Raw genomic sequence first — 23,268 nt, 5'->3', positions numbered from 1 at the left:
TTGTCTTGGATTCCGGCGAAATACTGATGACATCAAGGCCCTCCTGCAAAAGCACGAGCCAGTTTGCTTTTGCTTGCAGGAAACTTATCTAAAGGCAAATGATGATCCCACAATGCATAACATCACAATTTTTCATAAGGATAGAATTGCGGATGGTCCTGCTCATGGGGGAGTGGCTATCCTTGTGGGTAACCAGACCCCAGTGCAGCCCTTGCTAATTACAACTAGCATAGAAGCTGTTGCAATTCGCCTTACGGTGAATTTTTTTATTAATGGTCTGCTGTATCTATTTGCCACCTGGGACTGACATCTCCCAGGAAGACCTTGATGATCTTCTAACGCAGATGCCTCCCCCTTTCTTACTTCTCTGGGATTTTAATGGACATAACACCCTGTGGGGTAGTGCTAACATCAATGGAAGGGGACGAGTCATAGAGCTTATGCTAAATGACAATGACCTTTCCCTTCTAAATACTGGAACAAACACCTTCTTCCACATGCCTACCCGTACTTTTTCTGCCATTGATCACTCTATCTGCTCCCCTTCTCTACTCCCTTCACTCACTTGGGAAGTGGAGGAGAATCCATACGGAAGTGATCACTTCCCTGTGATAACCTTGTTACACAGTGGGAGACAATGTCTTCCCTTCAGGTTACCACGGTGGAAGATTGATCAGGCTGACTGGACTGCCTTCCAATATCAGGCAAATTTTGATCTTAGCACAGTCAGTCGGGAGCCATCAATGATGCAGTTACGTACATCACAGAAATTATTGTCCGAGCAGCTGCGAATGCTGTTCCAAAAACATCTGCCCGGTTTCCACCATTTCCCAAACCTTGGTGGAATTCACAATGCACAGCAGCAAAAAAGGCTCAAAACAAAGCGTGGGGGATATTCCGCCGATATCCTACCACGACCAACCTTATAGCCTTTAAACGTGCACGAGCCAAAGCACGATATATACGCCGTCAGAGTCAAAAGGAATCGTGGATCCGTTTTACAACATCTATTAACCAATCTACCAACTCTAAGGTAGTCTGGGATAAAATCCGGAAAATGAAGGGAAAATATACATCCCACCCTTCTTCAATCCTAGATTATAATGGATGCGCTATTGCAGATCCAACTGCAATAGCCAATTCTCTTGGGGAAACATTCTCCAACATCTCTGCAACATCTTCGTATTCCCCAGAGTTCCTGGTCCCGAAATATAAAATCGAAAAACAGTCACTTAACTTTAAATCTAAGAGCATTTATCCCTACAACGAGGATTTCACTATTCAGGAACTGAAAAGAGCCCTCGCTCTTTCCAAAGCAAGTGCTGTTGGACCAGATGGCATCCATTATGAAATGATTAAGCATCTTTCACCAAAATCTATGGATTATCTGCTCTTTCTATATAACAGAATCTTTATTGAAGGGCAGTTTCCGGATTCCTGGCGCAAGGCAATCGTTCTTGCCTTTGCTAAGCCAGGAAAGGATCCAAAAGTCAGTACCAATTATCGTCCTATTGCTCTGACTAGCTCTGTCTATGCAAAATCCTGGAGAGAATGGTTAATTCTCGTTTAATATGGTACTTAGAATCAAATGACCTTCTCTCCAACATCCAGTGCTTCTTCCGAAGGAACCAGTCCACTTTGGACCATCTTATTAGACTCGAAACATCCATCCGGGATGCTTTCCTAAAACGCGAACACTTGGTGTCAGTGTTCTTTGACATGGAGAAAGCATATGACACAACTTGGAGATTTGGCATTTTAAAAGATTTACATAGCCTAGGACTTAAAGGGCGTCTCCCCTTTTTTATTCAAAACCTTTTAGCCAATCGATCTTTCCAGGTTCCTGTGGGATCCTCACTCTCTCGTTCCTTCAGCCAAGAGGAGGGTGTACCACAAGGATCAGTATTAAGTGTCACGCTTTTCGCCATCAAAATAAATTCAATCACAGAACAACTTCCTCCACCTGTAAACAGTGCCCTCTATGTTGATGACTTTAGCATTTTTTGTCAGTCATGCAACATGAGGGTTATTGAAAGGCAACTGCAGAAAGCCATCGATAGTTCTCGCCGGAGAAGACCGTTTGCATACACTTTTGTCAGAAGCGTAATCTTCATCCTGAACCTGAATTAAGGCTCGGACAAAATGCTATTCCAGTAGCAGCTGACACAAAATTCTTGGGACTCATATTTGACAAGAAGCTGACTTTTCTGGATCATATCCGTCAGCTCCGCACAAAGTGCACACATGGGCTTAATATTCTCCGCTCGCTCTCCTCTACATCTTGGGGAGCAGACCGATGCACCCTTCTTCGGCTTTACCGTGCACTTGTGCGATCCAAACTAGATTATGGGTCCCAGGTATATTCCTCAGCCAGAGACAGTGTCCTTCGATGGCTGGACCCCGTCCATCATCAGGCCCTACGTATTGCTACTGGAGCATATCGCACATCTCCTGTCCAGAGCTTATACGTCGAAGCAAACGAACCACCGTTATCGCTTCGACGTAAGCAGTTGTCTTTAAAGTACGCTTTAAAACTGAAATCCCTGCCAGACCATCCTACGTGGCCATTCGTTTTTGAGCCACGATGGGAAAATTTATACAACCCGTAAGACTGCCAATCATCCTTTTGGTATTCGTCTCCAAGAGCTACTCAAACAACTTAATATCAAGGTAGACAAGGTTGCCCAAACACCAAAGCAACCCTTTCCATCCTGGCATGCTCATGTCCCGGCATGTGACTTATCTCTTAGAAATTGGGGAAAGTCGGACACTCCATCATCTGTCTACCTGCAGCTTCATTCAGCACACCAAACTGAATATTCCGACTTCGCACCAGTTTACACAGACGGTTCGAAGTCAGAATCATATGTGGGATCTGCTGCTGTCTTTACAGACATCACTACATCGGAGCAGATTGCCTCTGAATGCAGCATATTTACTGCAGAGCTGCACGCTATAGAGTTAGCCTTGGATCACATTAGTGAATGCCAATACCAATGGTTCATTTTATACTCCGACTCTCTGAGCATGTTACAGGCTTTAATATCTGTGAGATATAATCCTCATCCAGTTCTGTCTAGTATTCAGCAGAAGATTTACTTCCTCCTTGGACGTGAATATGATATCCGCTTCTGCTGGATTCCCAGCCACATTGGGATTAGGGGAAATGATTTGGCTGATGCCGCACCCAAATCAGCAATTCCCAATAATAACCGCTGCCTGTCAGTCCCCTATACAGACTACAGGCAAATAATACACCAAAACATACACTCCCAATGGCAGGACTCGTGGAATAGACAGACTGTGAAAAAATTTATATCATATAAAGCCTGTAATTGAACCGTGGCAGTCTAGTCTGCGCAGGAATCGTAAGGAGGAAGTTGTTCTCGCCCGGACCCGCATAGGACACAGTCATTTAACTCATCCGTTTTTGCTGAGGCCTGATGACCCTCCTGTGTGTGTGTGTGTGTGTGTCCTGTGGCACAATTTTAACGATCAGACACCTTTTAATTGACTGTCCAGATTTTAGCAGCACTCGTTTTACCGCTTTTAATCATCTGACTGAGCCTTATACACTCAGTCAGATTTTATCCGACAATGACAACGTGTCTGCTGTTTTTAGCTATTTTAAATCAATAAAAGTTTTTAATTGTATTTAAAATTTATGTTATTGTTACGTCTTTATTGGTTTATTTTTTATATCTTTGTTATTATACATCTGGACATGGTGGCCTAACTACTTAGGTCACTGAATGTTTTAACTTTTTACATATGACCAGTATTTGGCGCATTATAGCCTCAGTTGCTGATGCACCAATAAAACCCAAACCAAACCAAAACCTCTGTCTGCAGTTGTAGTTAATCTATTAGTCTTTATGGTCGCTGTCATCCAGTGAGTCTTTTGCCTGCAGATTCTTAATGCACAAAGAATCATTCCTGATAACCAGATTAAGAGTATTGCTTCCTGCAGCATGTTAGTACATGCAATACAATTGTATGTATTTGAAGTACATGCAGCATGTTAAGAGAGGCAAAAAGAGTTGCCTCTCTTAGCATACTGCATGTACTTCAAATACATACAATTTATTTACAATGCTCCTATCTTTAGTGTACATGCAAATGCGAATGTTCTTAAACATACTACTATGTATTCACTGGTTCCATGATTCCTGAAATATTAGCATTAGTAGAGGCATATGATGCAAGAAAGTAAGCTTTTGCAGCATCAGCCAAAAAAAAAAAAAAAAAAAAAACACTCCCATTTCACCCCTCCTTTCGTTCAAAATACCTGTCCAGCTGAGCCTTAAACTTATTTAGGCTATCAACCTCCCACAAGGGATGGAAGTCTGTTCCACCAACCAACCACCCGCTGGCTAAAGGCAAATTTCCGCACGTCTATCCTACATCTGTCTTTCCTCAATTCGAATTTATGCCCTCTCAGGTGATTATTCTGAACAAGAGGAAGAATCCCATCAGCATTGAGCATGCTCAAACCATTCAACACTTTATACACCTCTATCAGATCATCTCGCCGGTGCCTAGACTCCAGACACTGTAATTTGCAAAACGTAAGCCTTTCTTCGTAAGAGCAACCCTTTGTTCCATTCACTAATCTTGTTGCCCTTCTCTGTACTCGTTCCAGCAGCTCTACATCCTTCCTGAAATGAGGCCTCCAGACCTGTATACAGTATTCAAGGTGTGTCCTGACCATTGCTGCTGCTGCTGCAACAGGATCTGGAAAGGTTGAGCAGATGGGCTGAGAGGTGGCAAATGAAGTTTAACATTGACAAATGTAAAGTACTACATATGGGAAACAGTAACCCCAGAGTAACGTATCAACTCTGTGGTACAAGGGAATAATCACCTCCTTATCCCTGTTAGAAAAATTTATGTATATCATTGATAAAACACCATGAGCTACTCTTGTAGCCCATCTGCACTGCTCAGAAAACTTCATATCTGCCTGCACTATTACCCCAGGTCCTTTTCATTCTCTACCAATGTCAGTGTAGTACCACAGAGTTGATACGTTACTCTGAGGTTACTGTTTCCCATATGTAGTACTTTACATTTGTCAATGTTAAACTTCATTTGCCACCTCTCAGCCCATCTGCTGAACCTTTCCAGATCCTGTTGCAGCAGCAGCAGCATACTGTCAGTAGTGTCCTTAACAACCCTGCCAACCTTTGTATCGTCTGCAAACTTAAACATTAAGCTTGATATACCATCATCAGTATTATTTATAAATACAGAAAACACCAATGGACCCAACACTGAACCCTGAGGGACTCCACTAATAACATTAGTCCACGATGAGCTGTGTCCATTGATTACCACTCTCTGTCTTCTCTACCTCAACCATCCCTTTATCCATAGCAGCAATTTGCCTCCAGTGCCACACTGCTCCAATTTGTGCAGCAGTCTTCCATGTGCAACAGTATCAAAAGCCTTTCTAAGATCCAAATATATAATATCAAAGTTATTCCCTGCATCCAGTTCTTTTGTGACTGCATTATAGTATCCAATCAAATTGGTCAGGCAAGACTTTCCCTTAACAAAACCATGCTGTGTCCGAGCTATAACTGAAGTCTTGTCTAGATGATCCTGCAGTGTTTCTTTAACCAGTGCCTCCATTAATTTTCCTGGAACTGAAGTTAAACTCACAGGTCTATAATTACTTGTGTCAGCCTTTGATCCTCCTTTGTGAAATGGGGTCACATTTGCACTTCTCCAGTCTATGAGTACCCCCTCTGAGTCCAACGAAGCTCTCATAATTATGGCTAAGGTTTGCTTACTTCCTTTGCTGTCTCCTTTAATATAACTGGATAGATCCCATCCACCCCGGGTGCCTTTTTTATGTTTATTCTCAACAATTTCTCCTCCACTTTCCTCTCAGTTATTACAAAATCATCTATCTCACTGCCAGAGTTTACTTCACCTCTGGCATTCCTCGTTCCTGAATAACTCCTCGTGTGTGAATGTAGATGTAAAATACTCGTTTAGTTTGTTAGCTACCTGAGCAGGATCATCAACTTTTGAACCATCAATATCAAGTGGACCAATCTGATTAAACCCTTTCCTTCTAGAGTTTACATAGGTAAAGAACTCTTTGTTGTTTTTCTTTGCATCCTTTGCCAAGGATTTCTCATAATCTGCCTTTGCCTGCCTAATCTCCTTTGTGACTTGGTTACAGACCAGCTTATATCTATCATTGGCTTCCATGTCACCCATTAATTTATATGTTTCCCATGCATTTTTCTTCTCTGCCATATGTCTCAATAGTTCATCTGACCTCCATTTAGGCCTAAACCTTGAACAATATTTCTTAGTTGGTATGTAAAGCCTAATAGCTTCCAAGATAAATTCTTTGAATGCTTCCCAATTTGAATTTGCTGTTGGTAACATCATCAGTTGGTCCCACTTTATAGAATTTAAATACTGTCTCAGACCATCTTAGTCGCCTTTACGAAAGCAAAAACTCTTCCCTTTACTCCTGATGGTAGTTACCTCTTCGAGTAAATCCCACTTCAGCACACTGTGATCACTGCCACCTATTGGTTCCTTTATCTGCAGATTCTTAATGCATGAAGAATCACTACTGATAATCAGATCAAAAGTATTCCTCCCTCTAGTTGCCTCCCGAACATGCTGATGTAGAAAACAATCATCCAATAAATCCACAAAGCCTTGCTAGTGTGTGAGTTACCAACCCACAAATTCCAGTCAATATCTGGGAAATTAAAATCCCCCATTATAAGACACTCTGGTTTACTGGCCCACTCTATTTCTCTGTACAGTTTATTATTATACTCATCAGAGTCATTAGGCCTACAGCACACTCCTATTCTCAATTTTGATCTCCCAATGCTTATGTCACACCAAACTGACTCGACACTGCACTGTCCAGCGATGTTGACTGGCTTCACTTCCTTGAATTTTGTGGTTCTTAACTAATAGCATAACCCCTCCTCCCTTCCTATCCTGTCTGTCCTTTCTGTACACATCGTACTCCCCAAATTCCAGTTCTGCATTCCTTATATCTGTGTGACACTACGTCTCTAATATTCCAACAATATTGCCTTTGATGTTTTGAGCAATACCTCAAATTCATCAAATTTATTTATCAAACTCCTAGCATTGGTGTACATGCAAGTATACATGCACCTGTTTCTATTCTTAGCTACCCTAACACAACCCATGTGTTTACTTGTACTGCAATAACTTTTATATTATATAAAAATTAATAATTTTTATTAATTATTATTATTTAGTTATTTATTTATTTATTATTATTTTTTTTTATCATTGTTTTTTTTTTTTTTTTTTTTTTTTTTTGGCTAGTGGAGCATAAGCCATAGGCTTTCTTGCACCATGCGGCCGTTACTAATACTAACTCCCAGCAGTCTCTAAAATACCCTGCATCTTGTTTTCCAGGCTGCTACTCATTCCAATAGAAGCAGTGCAAGAATCACTTTCACCTCTGACAGTGGCTACTGTTAATCTATTAGTCCTTGTATTCCCCCAATCTAATGGTTTTCCACCCACCTAACACTGCCTCGATAGCATCAGCAAATATTCTTGCACCCTTTCTATTTAAGTGTATCCCATCCCTGTAGAAGCAGTCTCTTAGGACAGGATATCTGATACCTTGCTTTCCAGGCTGCTGCATTTTCCAATAGAAGCAGTACAAGAATCACCTCTGCCTGCAGTTGTAGTTAATCTATTAGTCTTTATTCCTCCAAGCTAGCGGTCTTCGGACCTGCCTGTCACATTGCTCGATAGTAACAGGAAATATTTTTGCACCTCCTTCAATTTAAGTGTATCCCATCACTGTAAAAATAATCTCTCCTATTAACAAGCAGATCACGCTCAGAAAAATTCTACCCCATGATCATTTCACATTTTCTCTCTCTCTCTCTCTCTCTCTCCAGGCCAAAATTGATTGACAAGCCTCTCAACGTGTACTCCCTGCTATCATATCTGGGCAGAATTGCACATTTGCAAATTCATTCCTAACTTGCAGCTTTTTCTCATCGTTGCCCTGTACTTGTTAAGTAATTTCTCAGACCTCCTACTATTAATATTATTAGTGCCAATGTACCTTTTTTGCCATTAAAATATGATATCTGCTCCACAATGTCATCTACTTTTGCCTCTGGTAGACCTAACCTGGTCTTGTTTTGGAACTTGTGCATTATGCCTTGGAGATTGCTGCTCACACTTGTTGCCTGATGCACAAGTGTGAGCTCTGGGTTTGAGTTGGGTGGCTGAGAGCATGATTGGCCCTGCCATTTCATTTATTTCAAGGGCATCTACCTTACTCCTCAAACTCTGAAATGCCCATCAGAAAGATGAAGTGGTACCTAATTTCTTCACACCCATAGATATCCTCTCCCCCCCTTGGCTGTATTATGTCTTGGTTCAGAAAGATTGGCAAACATTGCACATTTTGTTAGGCTGAGAATCGTCCCCTTTGGTTCTTTCTCTGAGTCACAGCATTCCTGCTACTTTGTGCTCTGGGAGCCTCCGTAGCCAGGTGGGCAGGAGCAGCCGTGCATAGCACACACTTCTTGATTGGACCGGGGTTCGAGGCCGTGACCACCAAATACGGAGGATGCGGAAAGAAGAAGAAGAAGAAGAAATCTTTATTGCATACAAAATGCATATGCCGTACACAATACCCTTCACGGCTACAAGCCAGGGGTTTACAGTAAAGGTTAATACAAGGTAAAAGTATAATATAAAGGTTACAAAGGCTAATACCTTGCAATAAACAAGGATGAGATAGGGGAAAAAATAATCTTATTACTAATTATACAAGTGTAATGAAATGAAAGCAAATGGAAAATTTACATATGAACGTAAATACACAACAGCATGTTATCATGCTAATTTATCCTCCAGGGAGCAGTCCTCTTACAGTGTTGGAGTCATCTGAGCAGGCGCAGAGAGTGGGAGCAATGTAGTGAGGGATCCATGGGAGTGATGGACAGGTCCTTGGGAGCAGGTTCTAATGCCCTGTGACATGGTCCTGAGAAGGAAGTCGCTGGAGTAAGTTCTGCCTGTATTTTTTATCCAATGCGACCTTGTAGAGGTCGCCATCCAAGGAGTATACGTACTGCAGCATTTGAACGGGTATGAAGCGATCGGATAACTTTAACCGGTTTGGGGTGGCCTGGAGGACTGGATTGGCCCGAAGGCTTGGGACTGGGATCCTCCAACCGCAGTTGGCCCAGAAGTCTGGGTGCGAAATAATGCCAACCATCATTTTTACAGAAAAGACGAGTCTTCTCTCATGGATAATGGCAGGAAGAAGTCTGATGTTTAGAGATGCTGCCATCTGGGTGGTCCTTCGTGCAGGGGGAAGTCGGAATTTCCATATGGCCCACTTCAATAGCCAAAATTCGCCCGTAAAAATCCGTCTTAGATGCGTTGCGGCAGTTGAGGTCCAGACTTCTGCTCCATAAAGAATGACCGGATAGACACACGTCTTAATATACCTGCACCCAACAGCCTGGTCATGGACCTGCATAAGTTGTTGCTTAAGCATCCACCGGAGTCGACAGAATTTTTTTTTGCAGGTGGTCTGTGTGGTATAAAGGAGAGCTTCTGGTCAAAAATAACGCCCAGGTCGGTGTGTTGCTGCACAGCAGAAATCGCAGATCCTCTTATATTGGGTTGCACCATCGTTGGGTTCCGTTTGTTGAAAAAAAAAGCTTGCAACAATTGTAAAGCAGTTATTAATCAATCAAACCTAGATTTTGAACGGGCTAAGAAAACTAAAAAACTTTCTTTAAATAAGAGTAGAATAGTTACATTTTTCTACAAGGAAACTGGCAGAAAGAGGCACCTGAAGGGTGCCAAACTTTTCTCTTTAATTTTTTGAAAATGTTTTCATCTTTTTGAATTCTGCTTAATAGTATTTCAGCCAGAATTTCATCTTTTTTAATAGTTTACAGTAGTTATTATATGTATTTTTTTTAAGTTTTAATAAAAAATTAAAATTTTTAAAACACTATATGTTTTACCCTTTTTATATTCAAAAGAACTATTAATTCTGTTGAAATCTGCAAAGAAATATTTTACACATAAAATAGAAACATCAAGCTATTATTCTCTGTAATATCCCAATTTAAATGACTACTAAGTGTTTGAAATTTCAAATGTGTACATATGCATATATTTATAGTTATTATTTATATAAATATTATTTACTTCTGTTTTTCAGGTTTATTTCAAATTTTAGTTCAAATTTGGTGTGTTTTACTGCACCAATAAATTTGAAACCACGTCTTCCATCTGTAGAAAATATTGCATATCATATAATCGCCTTTACTCTTTGAAAACAATAATAAATCTTTCAAAAATAACTAGGATAAGAACGTTGATGTTTATTTAACTATTGGAAGAAAAACAAGTAAACTGAAACTCTAAACAGTGTTTAGTATTTTGATTCTCCTCAAGCAAAAAGCCAAATAGTTGCAAAGATGGTGGTGGGTAACCTGACAGTTTTTTTGCATGCAATTTCTGTACAAAAAAAAAAAAAAAATTAGTTAGATACTTGCATGGGTTGTAGTGGCAGATGTCTGAGGAAAACTGAAAGGCATGCTTGATCTGATGGAAGAGAAGAACATCTAGGTAGTTTTTTTTATGCTTGTGCTGCAAAAGTGTTAGGCTTCCTTTTACTTTGACCAATACAGTACTTGTACTTATTGTCTGTAATTGTACTTTTTAATGTTAAAAAGTAAAATTGCATTAGTTAAGTTTAATATTAACTGTATCCTTTGTCTTTTTATTGTTATTTTTATTTTATGTGATTCTTCCCTGAAATTTGGTATTATATTAATAGGTTCGAATAATCATTTGTATTTACGAAGTCCATTAAAAAAAAATTTCTGTTTTCTATTTTTAACTACCATTTACATAACTTCCAAGTTTCCTGTATTTTTTATGTTTGTTTATTTATTTTTTTTTGCAGGTACGAGCACTTTATGATTTTGAAGCCCAGCCAGGTACAGGGGAATTGAGCATTTGGACAAATGAAATCCTAACAGTTACAAGGCAGGTAAAGATATTTTTGCAAACTTTTCTGTTTTTCATAATATTTGTTTACTATTTCTTAGTAATTAATATTCAGTGTATTTATTTTTTATCCGTTTTATCATAATTTTAATGGTAACTTGCCTCATCTGTGAAACAGAACAATCTGAAGAATTCGGATAAGTTCATAAGTCACTCATTTGAACTGCCCTTAGAAATGGAATAAAATAAAAATTTATGGACATCCTTTAAACTGACAGATAAAATGGAGAGGGTGCCAAGATGTCTCCTTCCTGGTTGCATTGAGAAATTCTGCAACATAACATCATTAAGTATATCAGAACTATCCATTGGTTGGGCTTGAGCAAAAATGAGTTAAGTATATACATGTCACATGTATCACCAGTTGTGTGGTTTTTGTTGGTATATGATAGACTGCTGTGTTCATGGGGATTAGTTCACTAGGTACAGTGTATGCAGTAATATCAGTCCTGTGCTTCTTTTAACAATCAGTTGTGTGCATTGGTAAACTTTAGCAACCATGTAAATAATTTTTGTGTTCCTTTATTTTTTGATTTTTGTGCATCATTATTTGTGTTAAAATTTGAGAGAAGTATATTTTAGGAAAAAATTGATCTCTCACCATTGGTATGTGCACTACACCAGTGCACCTACTTTGTAATTATTTCTCAGTGGGACTGACTGCATTAAACATTGAATTCATGCTGAAATAAATAAATAAATAAAAAAAAAAACAATCTTCTTTATTTAATGTACAAGTTAGAGCATTTGCATCATTTCTGTACATAGCCAACTACATAAGTTGTTATAAATTGGCATCATTAAGTATATTTCATATTGTGAATACCTTCACAATGAGATGCCATGATATTGCACTACCGCGAATAAGTTGGCAGGTACCCTGGTGTTGCAATGATGACAACCCAGTTGCGAAGTATAAATCCACAATATGAGAGATGCCTGATGGTGTGGAGTAATTTAGATGACAGTATAGTTTAGGCCTAAAGCCTCAGGCCATGTAAATAGTTTAACTAATGTACAAGTTAGTGCATTTGCATCATTTCTGTACATAGCCAACTACATAAGTAATTATAAATTACTTGTGGGTTGGTCACTCGCACACTAGCAAGGCTTTTGTGGATTTATTGGATGATTGTTTTCTACATCAGCATGTTCGTGAGGCAACAAGAGGGAGCAATACTCTTGATCTGATTATCAGTAGTGATTCTTCATGCATTAAGAACCTGCAGATAAATGAACCACTAGGTGGCAGTGATCACAGTGTGTTGAAGTGGGATTTACTCAAGGAGGTAACTACCATCAGAGGTAAAGGGAAGGGTTTTTGTTTTCGTAAAGGCGACTATGATGGTCTGAGACAGTATTTAAATTATATACAGTGGGACCAACTGATGATGTTACCAACAGTAAACTCAAAATGGGAAGCATTCAAGGAACTAATCTTGGTGGCTACCAGGCTTTACATACCAACTAAGAAATATTGTTCAAGGTTTAGGCCTAAATGGTTGTCAGATGGACTAATGAGACATGTGGCAGAGAAGAAAAATGCATGGGATACATACAAATTAATGGGTGACATGGAAGCCTATGATAGATATAAGTTGGTCTGTAACCAAGTCACAAAGGAGATTAGGCAGGCAAAGGCAGACTACGAAAAATCCTTGGCAAAGGATGCAAAGAAAAACAGAAAGGAGTTCTTTACATACTTGAACTCGAGAAGGAAAGGGATGAATCAGATTGGTCCACTGGATATTGATGGTTCAACAGTTGAGGATCCTGCTCAGGTGGCTAACAATCTAAACGAGTATTTTGCATCTACATTCACGCATGAGGAGTTATTCAGGAAGGAGAATGATGTAGGTAAAGTAAACATTGGCAGTGAGCTGGATGATTTTGTAATAACTGAGAGGGAAGTGGAGGAGAGATTGTTGAGGATAAACATAAAAAAGGCACCTGGGGTGGATGGGATCTATCCAGTTATATTAAAGGAGGCAGCAAAGGAAGTATGCAAACCCCTAGCCATAATTATGAGAGCTTCTTTGGACTCAGGGGAGGTACCCATAGACTGGAGATGTGCAAATGTAACCCCAATTCACAAAGGAGGATCAAAGGCTGACACAAGTAATTATAGACCTGTTAGTTTAACTTCTGTTCCAGGTAAATTAATGGAGGCACTGGTTAAAGAAGCACTGCAGGATCATCTAGACAAGAATTCAGTTATAGCTCAGACGCAGCATGGATTTGTTAAGGGCAGGTCTTGCCTGACCAATTTGATTGGATACTATGATGTAGTCACAAAAGAACTGGATGCAGGGAATAACTTTGATATTATATATTTGGATCTTAGAAAGGCTTTTGATACTGTTGCACATGGAAGACTGCTGCACAAATTGGAGCAGTGTGGCATTGGAGGCAAATTGCTGCTATGGATAAGGGGATGGTTGAGTGGCAGAAGACAGAGAGTGGTAATCAATGGACACTGCTCAACGTGGACTAATGTTATTAGTGGAGTTCCTCAAGGTTCAGTGTTGGGTCCATTGTTGTTTTCGGTGTTTATGAATGATATTGATGATGGGATATCAAGTTTAATGTCTAAGTTTGCAGATGATACAAAGGTTGGCAGGGTCGTTAAGGACACTACTGACGCTATGCTGCTGCAACAGGATCTGGAAAGGTTGAACGGATGGGCTGAGAGGTGGCAAATGAAGTTTAACATTGACAAATGTAAAGTACTACATATGGGTAACAGTAACCCCAGAGCAATGTATCAACTCTGCGGTACTACACTGACAGTGGTGGAGAATGAAAAGGACCTGGGGGTAATTGTGCAGGCAGATATGAAGTTCTCTGAGCAGTGCAGACGAGCTGCAAGAGTAGCTCATGGTGTCTTGTCAATGATATACAGGAATTTTTCTAGCAGGGATAAGGAGGTGATTATTCCCTTGTATAAGGCAATGGTTAGGCCACATCTTGAGTACTGTATACAGGTCTGGAGGCCTCATTTCAAGAAGGATGTAGAGCTGCTGGAACGGGTACAGAGAAGGGCAACAAGATTAGTAAATGGAACAAAGGGTTGCTCTTACGAAGAAAGGCTTAAGTTTTGCAAATTACAGAGTCTGGAGACTAGGCACCGGCGAGGTGATCTGATAGAGGTGTATAAGGCTTTGAATGGTTTGAGCATGCTCAATGCCAATGGGATTCTTCATCTTTCTCAGAATAATCACCTCAGAGGGCATAAATTCAAATTGAGGAAGGACGGATGTCGGATGGATGTGCGGAAATTTGCCTTTGGCCAGCGGGTGGTTGGTTGGTGGAACCGACTTCCATCACTTGTTGTTGAAGTTGATAGCCTAAACAAATTTAAAGCTCAACTCGACAGGTATTTCGAACGAACGGAGGGGTGAAATGGGAGAGGGTTTTTTTTTTTTTTTTTTGGCTGATGCTGAATAAGCTTGCTTTCTTGCATCATATGCCTCTACTAATGCTAATGCTAAATTGGCATCATTAAGTATATCTCATATTGTGAATACCTTTGCAAAGAGTTGCCATGATATTGCACTACTTCGAATAAGTAACACTTCACCATAGGAGAAGACTATTGTTACTTATTCTCAGCAGATACCATCACCCATACGGCACCATAGCCAGGTGGGAAGGAGCAGCAGTGCGTAGCACACGCTTCTTGATTAGACCGGGGTTCGAGCCCATCATCACCAAATACGGAGAATGCGGAAAGGTCAGGGAATGACCACCGCATATTCCCGGAGCAGTACGGCCTTAGTTGCTAATGCTCCTAAAAACCAAATAACAAACAAACAATACGGCACTATTTCGGAGCTTATTGGCTCCTCATCAGTGGGTGGGCAGGTACCCTGGTGTTGCAATGATGACAACTCAGTTGCAAAGTATAATGATGGAGCTTATCGGCTCCACTGATTTTTAGCCAATATGCTCCAAAACAGTGCCGTATGGGTGATGGTATCTGCCGAGAATAAGTAACAATAGACTTCTCCTATGGTGAAGCATTACTTATTCGAGGTAGTGCAATATCATGGCAACTTGTTGCGAAGGTATTCACAATATGAGATATACTTAATGATACCAATTTATAACTACTTATATAAATAAATAATAAATAAATATTCATTTATTGCAAATACAGCAAGGCCATCACAGCACATGGCTAGGGGCAGGTAAAAATACAAAGGAAATTACATAAAATAATCAAGTATATGTACATAGCAGATTTTATATAGATATTAATAATGACTAGGAATTTTAGTTGTGAATTTAAAAAAAAATTGCAGGACAGGACATTTGGCTTTCAGTTGCAATTACTGGGTTGGATTATTTTTCTTCATTTCATCAGAGATCTGACTCCTGTAGGCTTCAGAGTTGATTAACCTGTTGCAATCAATGTTGTGATGATTTATGAGGTGAAGGGATGCATTGGGGAGCATTCTGTCCATTTGTTTGAGCCTGGAGAGGTTGGATTTGAATCGCCGTTTCTTGAATTTTTCCTGTTGGGGACAGCTATTATATTGGCTAAGTTTGGTGAATTGCATGCAGAGGTGATTAACTTTGCAAGAAGCATGACTCCAGACTTTGATCATCTGTTGCAGAGGCTTTGTTTTTAGGTTTTCATAAAGCTGTTGCCTGGATATTGTATGGGGGAAAATGAAGCTTACTATTGAGCCATCAAAGAACCCAGTATTCTAGGGCAAGGAATTTCTTGACGGTTACTTGAGAAGCACCAGACAAGATTTCAGAAGCATAGGACAGAATGGGAAAGATGCATCTTTGAACGTGCTTAATGACTGTTTTTCTGCTGTTGCTGCTGTTTCTTGTTTGATTAACATTTTGCTTTTTGAATTTTTTGAGCAACATATAAATAGTGGGCATTAAAGAAGAGATTTTTATCAAAAACAACTCCAAGGTCTTTGTGAGCATAAAACATTTGGGATTGGGACATCTGCAATTTTTATTTCTATGTGGTTGGGTTGTTTCTGAAGGGAATAAGTAATTTGAGCAGATTTGCTTGCATTTATAGTCAGATTTAAGATCTTTCAGGTACTTGATGATTTCACAAATCTGTGAATTCGCATCATTGATAACTTTGCGAATATCATCACTGGCTTTGGAGATTATAAATAACTATAAATCATCGGCATATGCCAGTGGATTTGGATTTTCTTGCAGAAGTGGTTGAAGAGATGCTGAAAATATAGTACTGGAGAGAATGGCTCCTTGGAGAATGCCTGTTGAGGTTGTGACGAGAATATTGTCAGTACTAGTGGGGAAGAGGAGAAGTCTGCGATTTAGGCTGTATTGAAGATAGGAGATAATCATTGTGTCAACGAGAAAATGATTTTTTAGTATTTGAAAAGCTTTTTTGAGATCTATGTTGTCGAAAGCACCTTTGATGTCAAAATAAAATACATCGCATTGTGCCTTATCTTGAAACGCAGTTTGGATGCATACAATGGTGTCAGCTAGGCTTGTTGTTGTGGAGCGCCCTCTAGGACCAAAATGCATATTGACAGGTGCATTAGCAAAGATTGCATGCTGAAGATATGGGAGTACGATTTTTTCAATAATTTTAGTAATTATTGCGAAACAGCAATTGGTCAATGGCCAGGATGGTTATTTCTGCAAGCTTTTTTTGGAATCAGCGTAATCCTGAAAATTTTCCACTGTCTTGGAAGGAATGGCTGGCAGATGCACCCGGAAATGATATGCACTAATGAATCAATAATGTATACGCTGGACAATCTAATAATAAAACCAGGGATGCTGTCAGGACCTTCACTACTATCAGGGCATATTTGGTTAACTGCACGCTGAACTGTATTCTTGTTCACAAGTTGGTTAATTAGCAGGACTTGATCTGGAGACACATCATGTTGCACTTTGTCTGCTTGTTCATAAGAATTAAATGCTAAGGCGCATTTAGGGCTAGAGCCTCAAGCTGCGAACAAATTTAGACTATGTATATAAAGTGCTTAGCATCATAATACACAGCCATTTCTGAATAAACAGAAAATTTTTAAGGTGGCATCGTTTTAGGTTATATCTCATATTGTGAATGCCTTCACAACGAGTTGCCATGATATTGCACTACTTCGAATAAGTAACGCTTCACCTAAGGAGAAGACTAGTGTTACTTATTCTCAGATAGGTACCACCACCCAGACAGCACTGTTTCAGGGCTATTTGGCCCTTCGTCAGTGAGTGGGTAGGTACCCAAGTGATGCAATGATGGCAAAAACAGTTATGAAGTATAACTCCACAATATGAGAGATGCCTGATGGTGTATGATGTATTTAGACTAAGGCGCATTTAGGGCTAGAGCCTCAAGCTGCGAACAAATTTAGACTATGTATATAAAGTGCTTAGCATCATAATACACAGCCATTTCTGAATAAACAGAAAATTTTTAAGGTGGCATCGTTTTAGGTTATATCTCATATTGTGAATGCCTTCACAACGAGTTGCCATGATATTGCACTACTTTGAATAAGTAACGCTTCACCTAAGGAGAAGACTAGTGTTACTTATTCTCAGATAGGTACCACCACCCAGACAGCACTGTTTCAGGGCTATTTGGCCCTTCGTCAGTGAGTGGGTAGGTACCCAAGTGATGCAATGATGGCATAACCTAAAACGATGCCACCTTAAAAATTTTCTGTTTATTCAGAAATGGCTGTGTATTATGATGCTAAGCACTTTATATACATAGTCTAAATTTGTTCGCAGCTTGAGGCTCTAGCCCTAAATGTGCCTTAGTCTAAATACATCATACACCATCAGGCATCTCTCATATTGTGGAGTTATACTTCATAACTGTTTTTGAAACGATGCCACCTTAAAAACGATGCCACCTTAAAAATTTTCTGTTTATTCAGAAATGGCTGTGTATTATGAATTAAATGCTATAAATCTGTTTTGTGTACCTTCAGTGAAAATGTCAGATCTTCTTGTTTCCATATTGCATCTTATCCATTCAAAAACTAGTTCATGCTGTAAGGTAGCTGTTGTTTTTGTAGAAAGTGCTCTTTTATTGTGCTTTAGTGTGGACATAACATAATGACTGAATTTTTTTGAGTTGAAACAAAGCTCTGCTCTTTTTATATTTTATGTGTGCTGATGAAGTGCCGTATTTCTTCCACTGTCTGTGGTATTTTTGCTTACGTTTGAAGAATGGTTTCAGGTGGGATTTGAACCAAGGTTTGGAGTGAGAAGATATTGTAACAAGTTTGGATGCCGACTCTGTTTTCAGCCATTATTTATGATTTAGCTATTTTATGATAGGAATATTTTTAAGAGAATCTCATGGGTAATATTTTAAGAGCTGCAAAAACTTTTCTTTCTGAAGGAATTTAATTGATGATATTCTTTTAGTGATTTCCAGAGGGGAGCGAGGATTCCTGCAGCAAATTGTTGCTTGCAGTTCTATACTTTTGTGGTCAGATTTAAATGTAATGTTCCTGCTAAGTTTTCATGCAGTGGAAACTTAGAGTATACGAGATCAAGCGCTTGATTACCTCTTATAACTAGGACGTTGATTTTTTTAGCTCCTAGAACTAAAAATGAGTCGGACAGCAGCTTCATTTGTAAATTATATTTGGGCAGGGGATGGTTAAAGTCGCCCATTATAATGATGTTAGTTTGAGGCTTAAGAACAGTAGTGATCCAGGTTATTATTTCATTAATGATGTCATCAGTAAGTCTAGGCGGAATATAAATATTATAAATTTGAAGCAGAGAATCCTTAACTTGGATTAGTAGGGAAATTCCTTCAAAGTTGAAAGTATTAGAGTTGTATGTGTTCAAAACTTTAAAATTGGATTTTAAAATTTTGCTGTCCCACCACCTCTATGATTAATTCTTGATGACATGAATGGCGTGTAGTTGAAATTCTTCAGCAGTAGGAAAACATCTGGTAAAGATTCCTGCACCCACATTTCAACTAAACATATGATGTCATGCGATTCTTCAACCATTAATGAAATAAGCCTAGACAGTTTATTTTTTACGCTTCTTACATTTTGAAGAAAAATGCTGAGATGGACATTTGTATTAGAAGGATGTTTGCAAACAGATGTATTAGGTGGCAAGTTAAATGATGGATTAGGATGAGAATTAGGAATATTATTCTCTAGCTATGCAGAGAATTCAGCAGATTGAGAATTAGTTGGTAACTTTTCACTAGAGTTGTTGACCGATCCTCCAATAGCTCCATAAAATGGCATGACGAGTAGACCATTTGGCCAGATATCAGGATTTAGATATTGTTGTAGGTCACAATTCTTTAGCTCAATTCTAAATGATGAATATGTGGGATGTTTTGTTCTTATTTTGAATGCTCTACCTGGAATTTCTAGCTCTAATAGTAGCTGGTCCATATGCTAGGAAGTAGTATTGGAGTCTATCTAGCCTGCTAACAAAAATGTTACTACTTCTAAGTGTCGAACTATTTCTGTTTCTAATTTTAATACAAGACTGCATATTTCTTGTTCCTATTATGCTTGCATATCTGTTGTTTCTGCGGGGAAATTTAAAACTTGGGGAGTTTGTTGGCAAGCCATTATGGGAAGGCACTTCAGGATAATGCTCAGAGCGATCATTTTGACAGTGCACATACATATTGCTCGGTTTTTGTTGATTACTAATAGTGGTGGATATCGGTTATCTCCCTGTATTCTCGGGGAGAGAGAGCTAGAGCTTGATTTTTGGAATTGTGCAGCCAGTTTTTTCTGGAACAAATTCTTCAGCATCTGGACTGAGGACTGGAACTGCAGAAGCCTGATGAAAAGAAGGGTGAGGCACTGGATGGCTTTCGACCATAGCCTTTAGTTCAAGAAGCAAGTGGTAGAATTTATATTGCTGATCTCCTATTCGAAAAAGATGCTGTTTAATATCTTCATTTTCTCTAAATTGTTTCCTCAGCATTTGTTCCAGGGGCCCCAGGTGCCAAGCGTTCCGTGGCCAAGCGATCTCAGTGCGTTTCAAAAAGCGAGCTATCTAAAGAGGTTTTGCCATTATATATATATTCTGTTTTTTTCCGAATACCGTTTTCCTCATTTTATACTTAAGTAGCTCTTTCGTTCTACAAGTAGTAGGCAAAGGCCCAGAAAGGAAAGAAACCTTTCTGTTTCGTTTTCTTTATTACTAATACAACTAATAGCTGCTTGGTCACCTCGTGGCACTGCTCCTGCCTCCCCGTGGCGGGGCCGGTAACCTGGGTGGTAAAGACAAACCCCCAGGGCTAAAAGGAGCCAACATGGATATAAATGACTATCCACCATTAGAGCCCTCGGGCTCGAGATCAGAAATTCCTGACAACGACCGTGACTCCAATCGTCCGAAGCGACTAAGGACGGAAAATCAGAATAATGATGTGCCAGCATTTCTTATAATGCACTCATTATCCACGCAACCTGTTGGCAAACTATCGCCTTTTCTTATACAGAAATGTTTAGAATCGGTTTGTGGATCTCCTAAAATGGTTAAGCGTCTCCAATCTGGAGACCTTCTAATTGAAACTTTTAAGACAACTCGCTCAGAGAAGCTGTTAAAATTAACATCATTTAACAGTATTCCAGTGTCAGTTACGCCCCATAACACTCTTAACACCTCTAGAGGCGTTATCAGCGAATGGGACTATCAGTGTCAGAAGAGGAGGTAATACAAGAACTCAGGGAACAAAAAGTGACTCATGCGCAGAGAATAATGACCAAAAAAGATAGGAACCTACTACCAACCAGGTCCGTCATTTTGACATTTAGTACTCCGACTCTTCCATCTTCTGTTAAAGCAGGTTATTTAAACTGCAAGATTCGGCCCTACATCCCAAATCCCATTCGCTGTTTTAAGTGCCAGAAGTATGGCCATTCTCAGACGGCATGCCGAGGCGATGCTGTGTGTCCTATTTGTGGCTCTAAGGAGCATTCCCAAGGAGACTGTACAGCTGCCACTCCTAATTGCCCTAACTGTAAAGGAAGCCATCCTGCCTTTTCTAAAGCATGTGACCTTTGGAAAACAGGCAAACAAATCCAGAAATATAAGGTGGAGCGTAAAGTCACTTACCCTGAAGCAAGGAAGCAAATACTGTTAACCATGCCTAGCTGATCATACGCATCGGTCTCTAAAAACAGCCGGTAAATTTCAACTCAAACAGATGTCTCCATAGAACCAAACATTTCATTTGCCACCTGGGCCAAAACTATGCTAACGTGCAATAAAAAATCTACAGTTAATGAAACCAGCAACACGCCAATCAGTATCCCAACTGATGCCATCTCAACCTTGCCCGAAAGAACAAAATCTGTTAGTGTTGAAAATCAAAAGACAATGAAATCATGCTATAGCAACATTCAAATGGAAGTTCAGTCAGAGGACGAGGACACAGTCCTAGAATTACATGCCAATGATACCATGGATACAGGACGCCCAACCTTTCCCAAAAATGAAAAATCAAAACTGAGCAGGCAGAAACCTCAGACAAAACAGTCAGATCAATCTTCGTCAAATAAACCCAAGCAATGAACAAATTCCTACAATGGAACTGCAGAGGATTACGTAGTAATATAGATGACCTGAATGATTTACTCATACAAACTAACGCATTAGGAGTATGCTTACAGGAAACATTTTTATCACCAAAAGTTTCACTCAAATTCATAAACTATACTATGTTTAGGCGAGACAGGGATTCTGACTCTTCTTCTCGTGGAGGGGTAGGTATTCTTGTCAAAACTACCATACCATCAAGACATCTCCAACTAGAAACCTCCCTAGAAGGTGTAGCAGTTCGGATAGCAATAGAAATATCATTAACCCTTGCATCTGTTTATATACCACCTAATTATCCTTGTACCCAGACTGAACTTGACAACCTTTTAACACAACTGCCACCTCCTGTCTGTTTACTCGGTGATTTTAACGGTCACCATCCATTGTGGGGATCTTCCACTATGGATAAGAGAGGCCAATTAATTGAAACATTCCTAGATAACCATAATCTGACTGTATTAAACACTGGCTCTCCAACTTATGTTCAATTACCTGCAGGCACAACATCTGCCATAGATTTATCTATCTGTTCAGCATCTCTTTTTCCAAGTATGGAATGGTTGGTGTTGAATGATCCATTCCACAGTGACCATTTTCCAATCATCAGCTCAATTCAAACACAGGTCATATCATGCCCCAAAGCCCGTATATCTTGGAATTTCCATAAAGCAGACTGGAAAAACTACTGTACTTGTGTCCTACTAAACAAACAGTATGTACAGCAACAACATATTGATGAAGTAACCGAACACATTACCAGCCATATATTATCAGCAGCCGAAATTTCTATTCCAAAATCCAACCAGAGCAAGCGGGCACACCAAAACCAGTGGTGGAATCAAGATTGCACCATAGCGAAAGTAGAAAAAAAACGTGCTTGGAACCAATTTCGCAAATTCCCCACTACCGCCAACCTTATAGTTTTCAAAAAACTGAAAGCCAAAGCAAGACAAATTAAGAAAAAAGCAAAACATGACTCCTGGATTAAGTTCGCCTCAACTATTAACAAAAATACTGACACTCGGATTATCTGGAAAAAAATACAAGCTCTCAATGGAAAATTTCTACCGCTACAGTCTCCAATAATTCAGTGGAATGGGCAGGACCTATCTTCTCCTACTGACATTGCAAATGCTTTAGCAGAATCTTTCTATAATACTTCCGCCTCAACCACTTATGTGACTGCTTTTCAGAGAATTAAAACTAATGAAGAACGAAAAAAATTGAATTTTTCAACTAATTACCCACTTCCATATAACCAGCCCTTTACTATAGTTGAACTCAAAGAATCCTTGAGTAAATCTCCAAATAGTGCAGCAGGACCAGACGGCATTCACTACAGAATGCTTAAACATCTATGGCGCATTATAGCCTCAGTCGCTGATGCGCCAATAAACTCCAAACCAAACCAAACCAAGCTTAAACATCTGTGTGAAGCTGATCTGTTAGTTAGTTAGTTATTTGGTTTTTAGGAGAATTAGCAACTAAGGCCATATTGCTCCGGGATATGCGGTGGTCATTCCTTGACCTTTCCGCATCCTCCGTATTTGGTGGTGAAGGGCTCGAACCCCGGTCTAATCAAGAAGCGTGTGCTACGCACTGCTGCTCCTTCCC

General features: G+C 39.6%; 1 protein-coding gene across 1 annotated transcript in view; it reads left to right on the top strand.

Annotated features, from left to right (window-relative positions):
* The window catches only part of SH3PX1 (sorting nexin 33-like protein SH3PX1), a gene marked incomplete at its 3' end in the record, with an annotated part of 294,611 nt that overhangs the window by 20,630 nt on the left and 250,713 nt on the right, over positions 1-23,268 (top strand). The window contains exon 2 of the mRNA XM_090380950.1: positions 10,979-11,065. Within this exon, the coding sequence (XP_090237076.1) occupies positions 10,979-11,065 (87 nt within the window). The remainder of the gene's footprint in view (positions 1-10,978; positions 11,066-23,268) is intronic.

This window comes from Mastigoproctus giganteus, chromosome 9 (genome assembly GCF_048544385.1).
Source record: "Mastigoproctus giganteus isolate SK-2022 chromosome 9, ASM4854438v1, whole genome shotgun sequence".
Classification (NCBI taxonomy): domain Eukaryota; kingdom Metazoa; phylum Arthropoda; class Arachnida; order Uropygi; family Thelyphonidae; genus Mastigoproctus; species Mastigoproctus giganteus.
The sequence above is the reverse complement of the archived record's forward strand: the minus strand, read 5'-3'. Positions and strand labels throughout refer to the sequence as shown.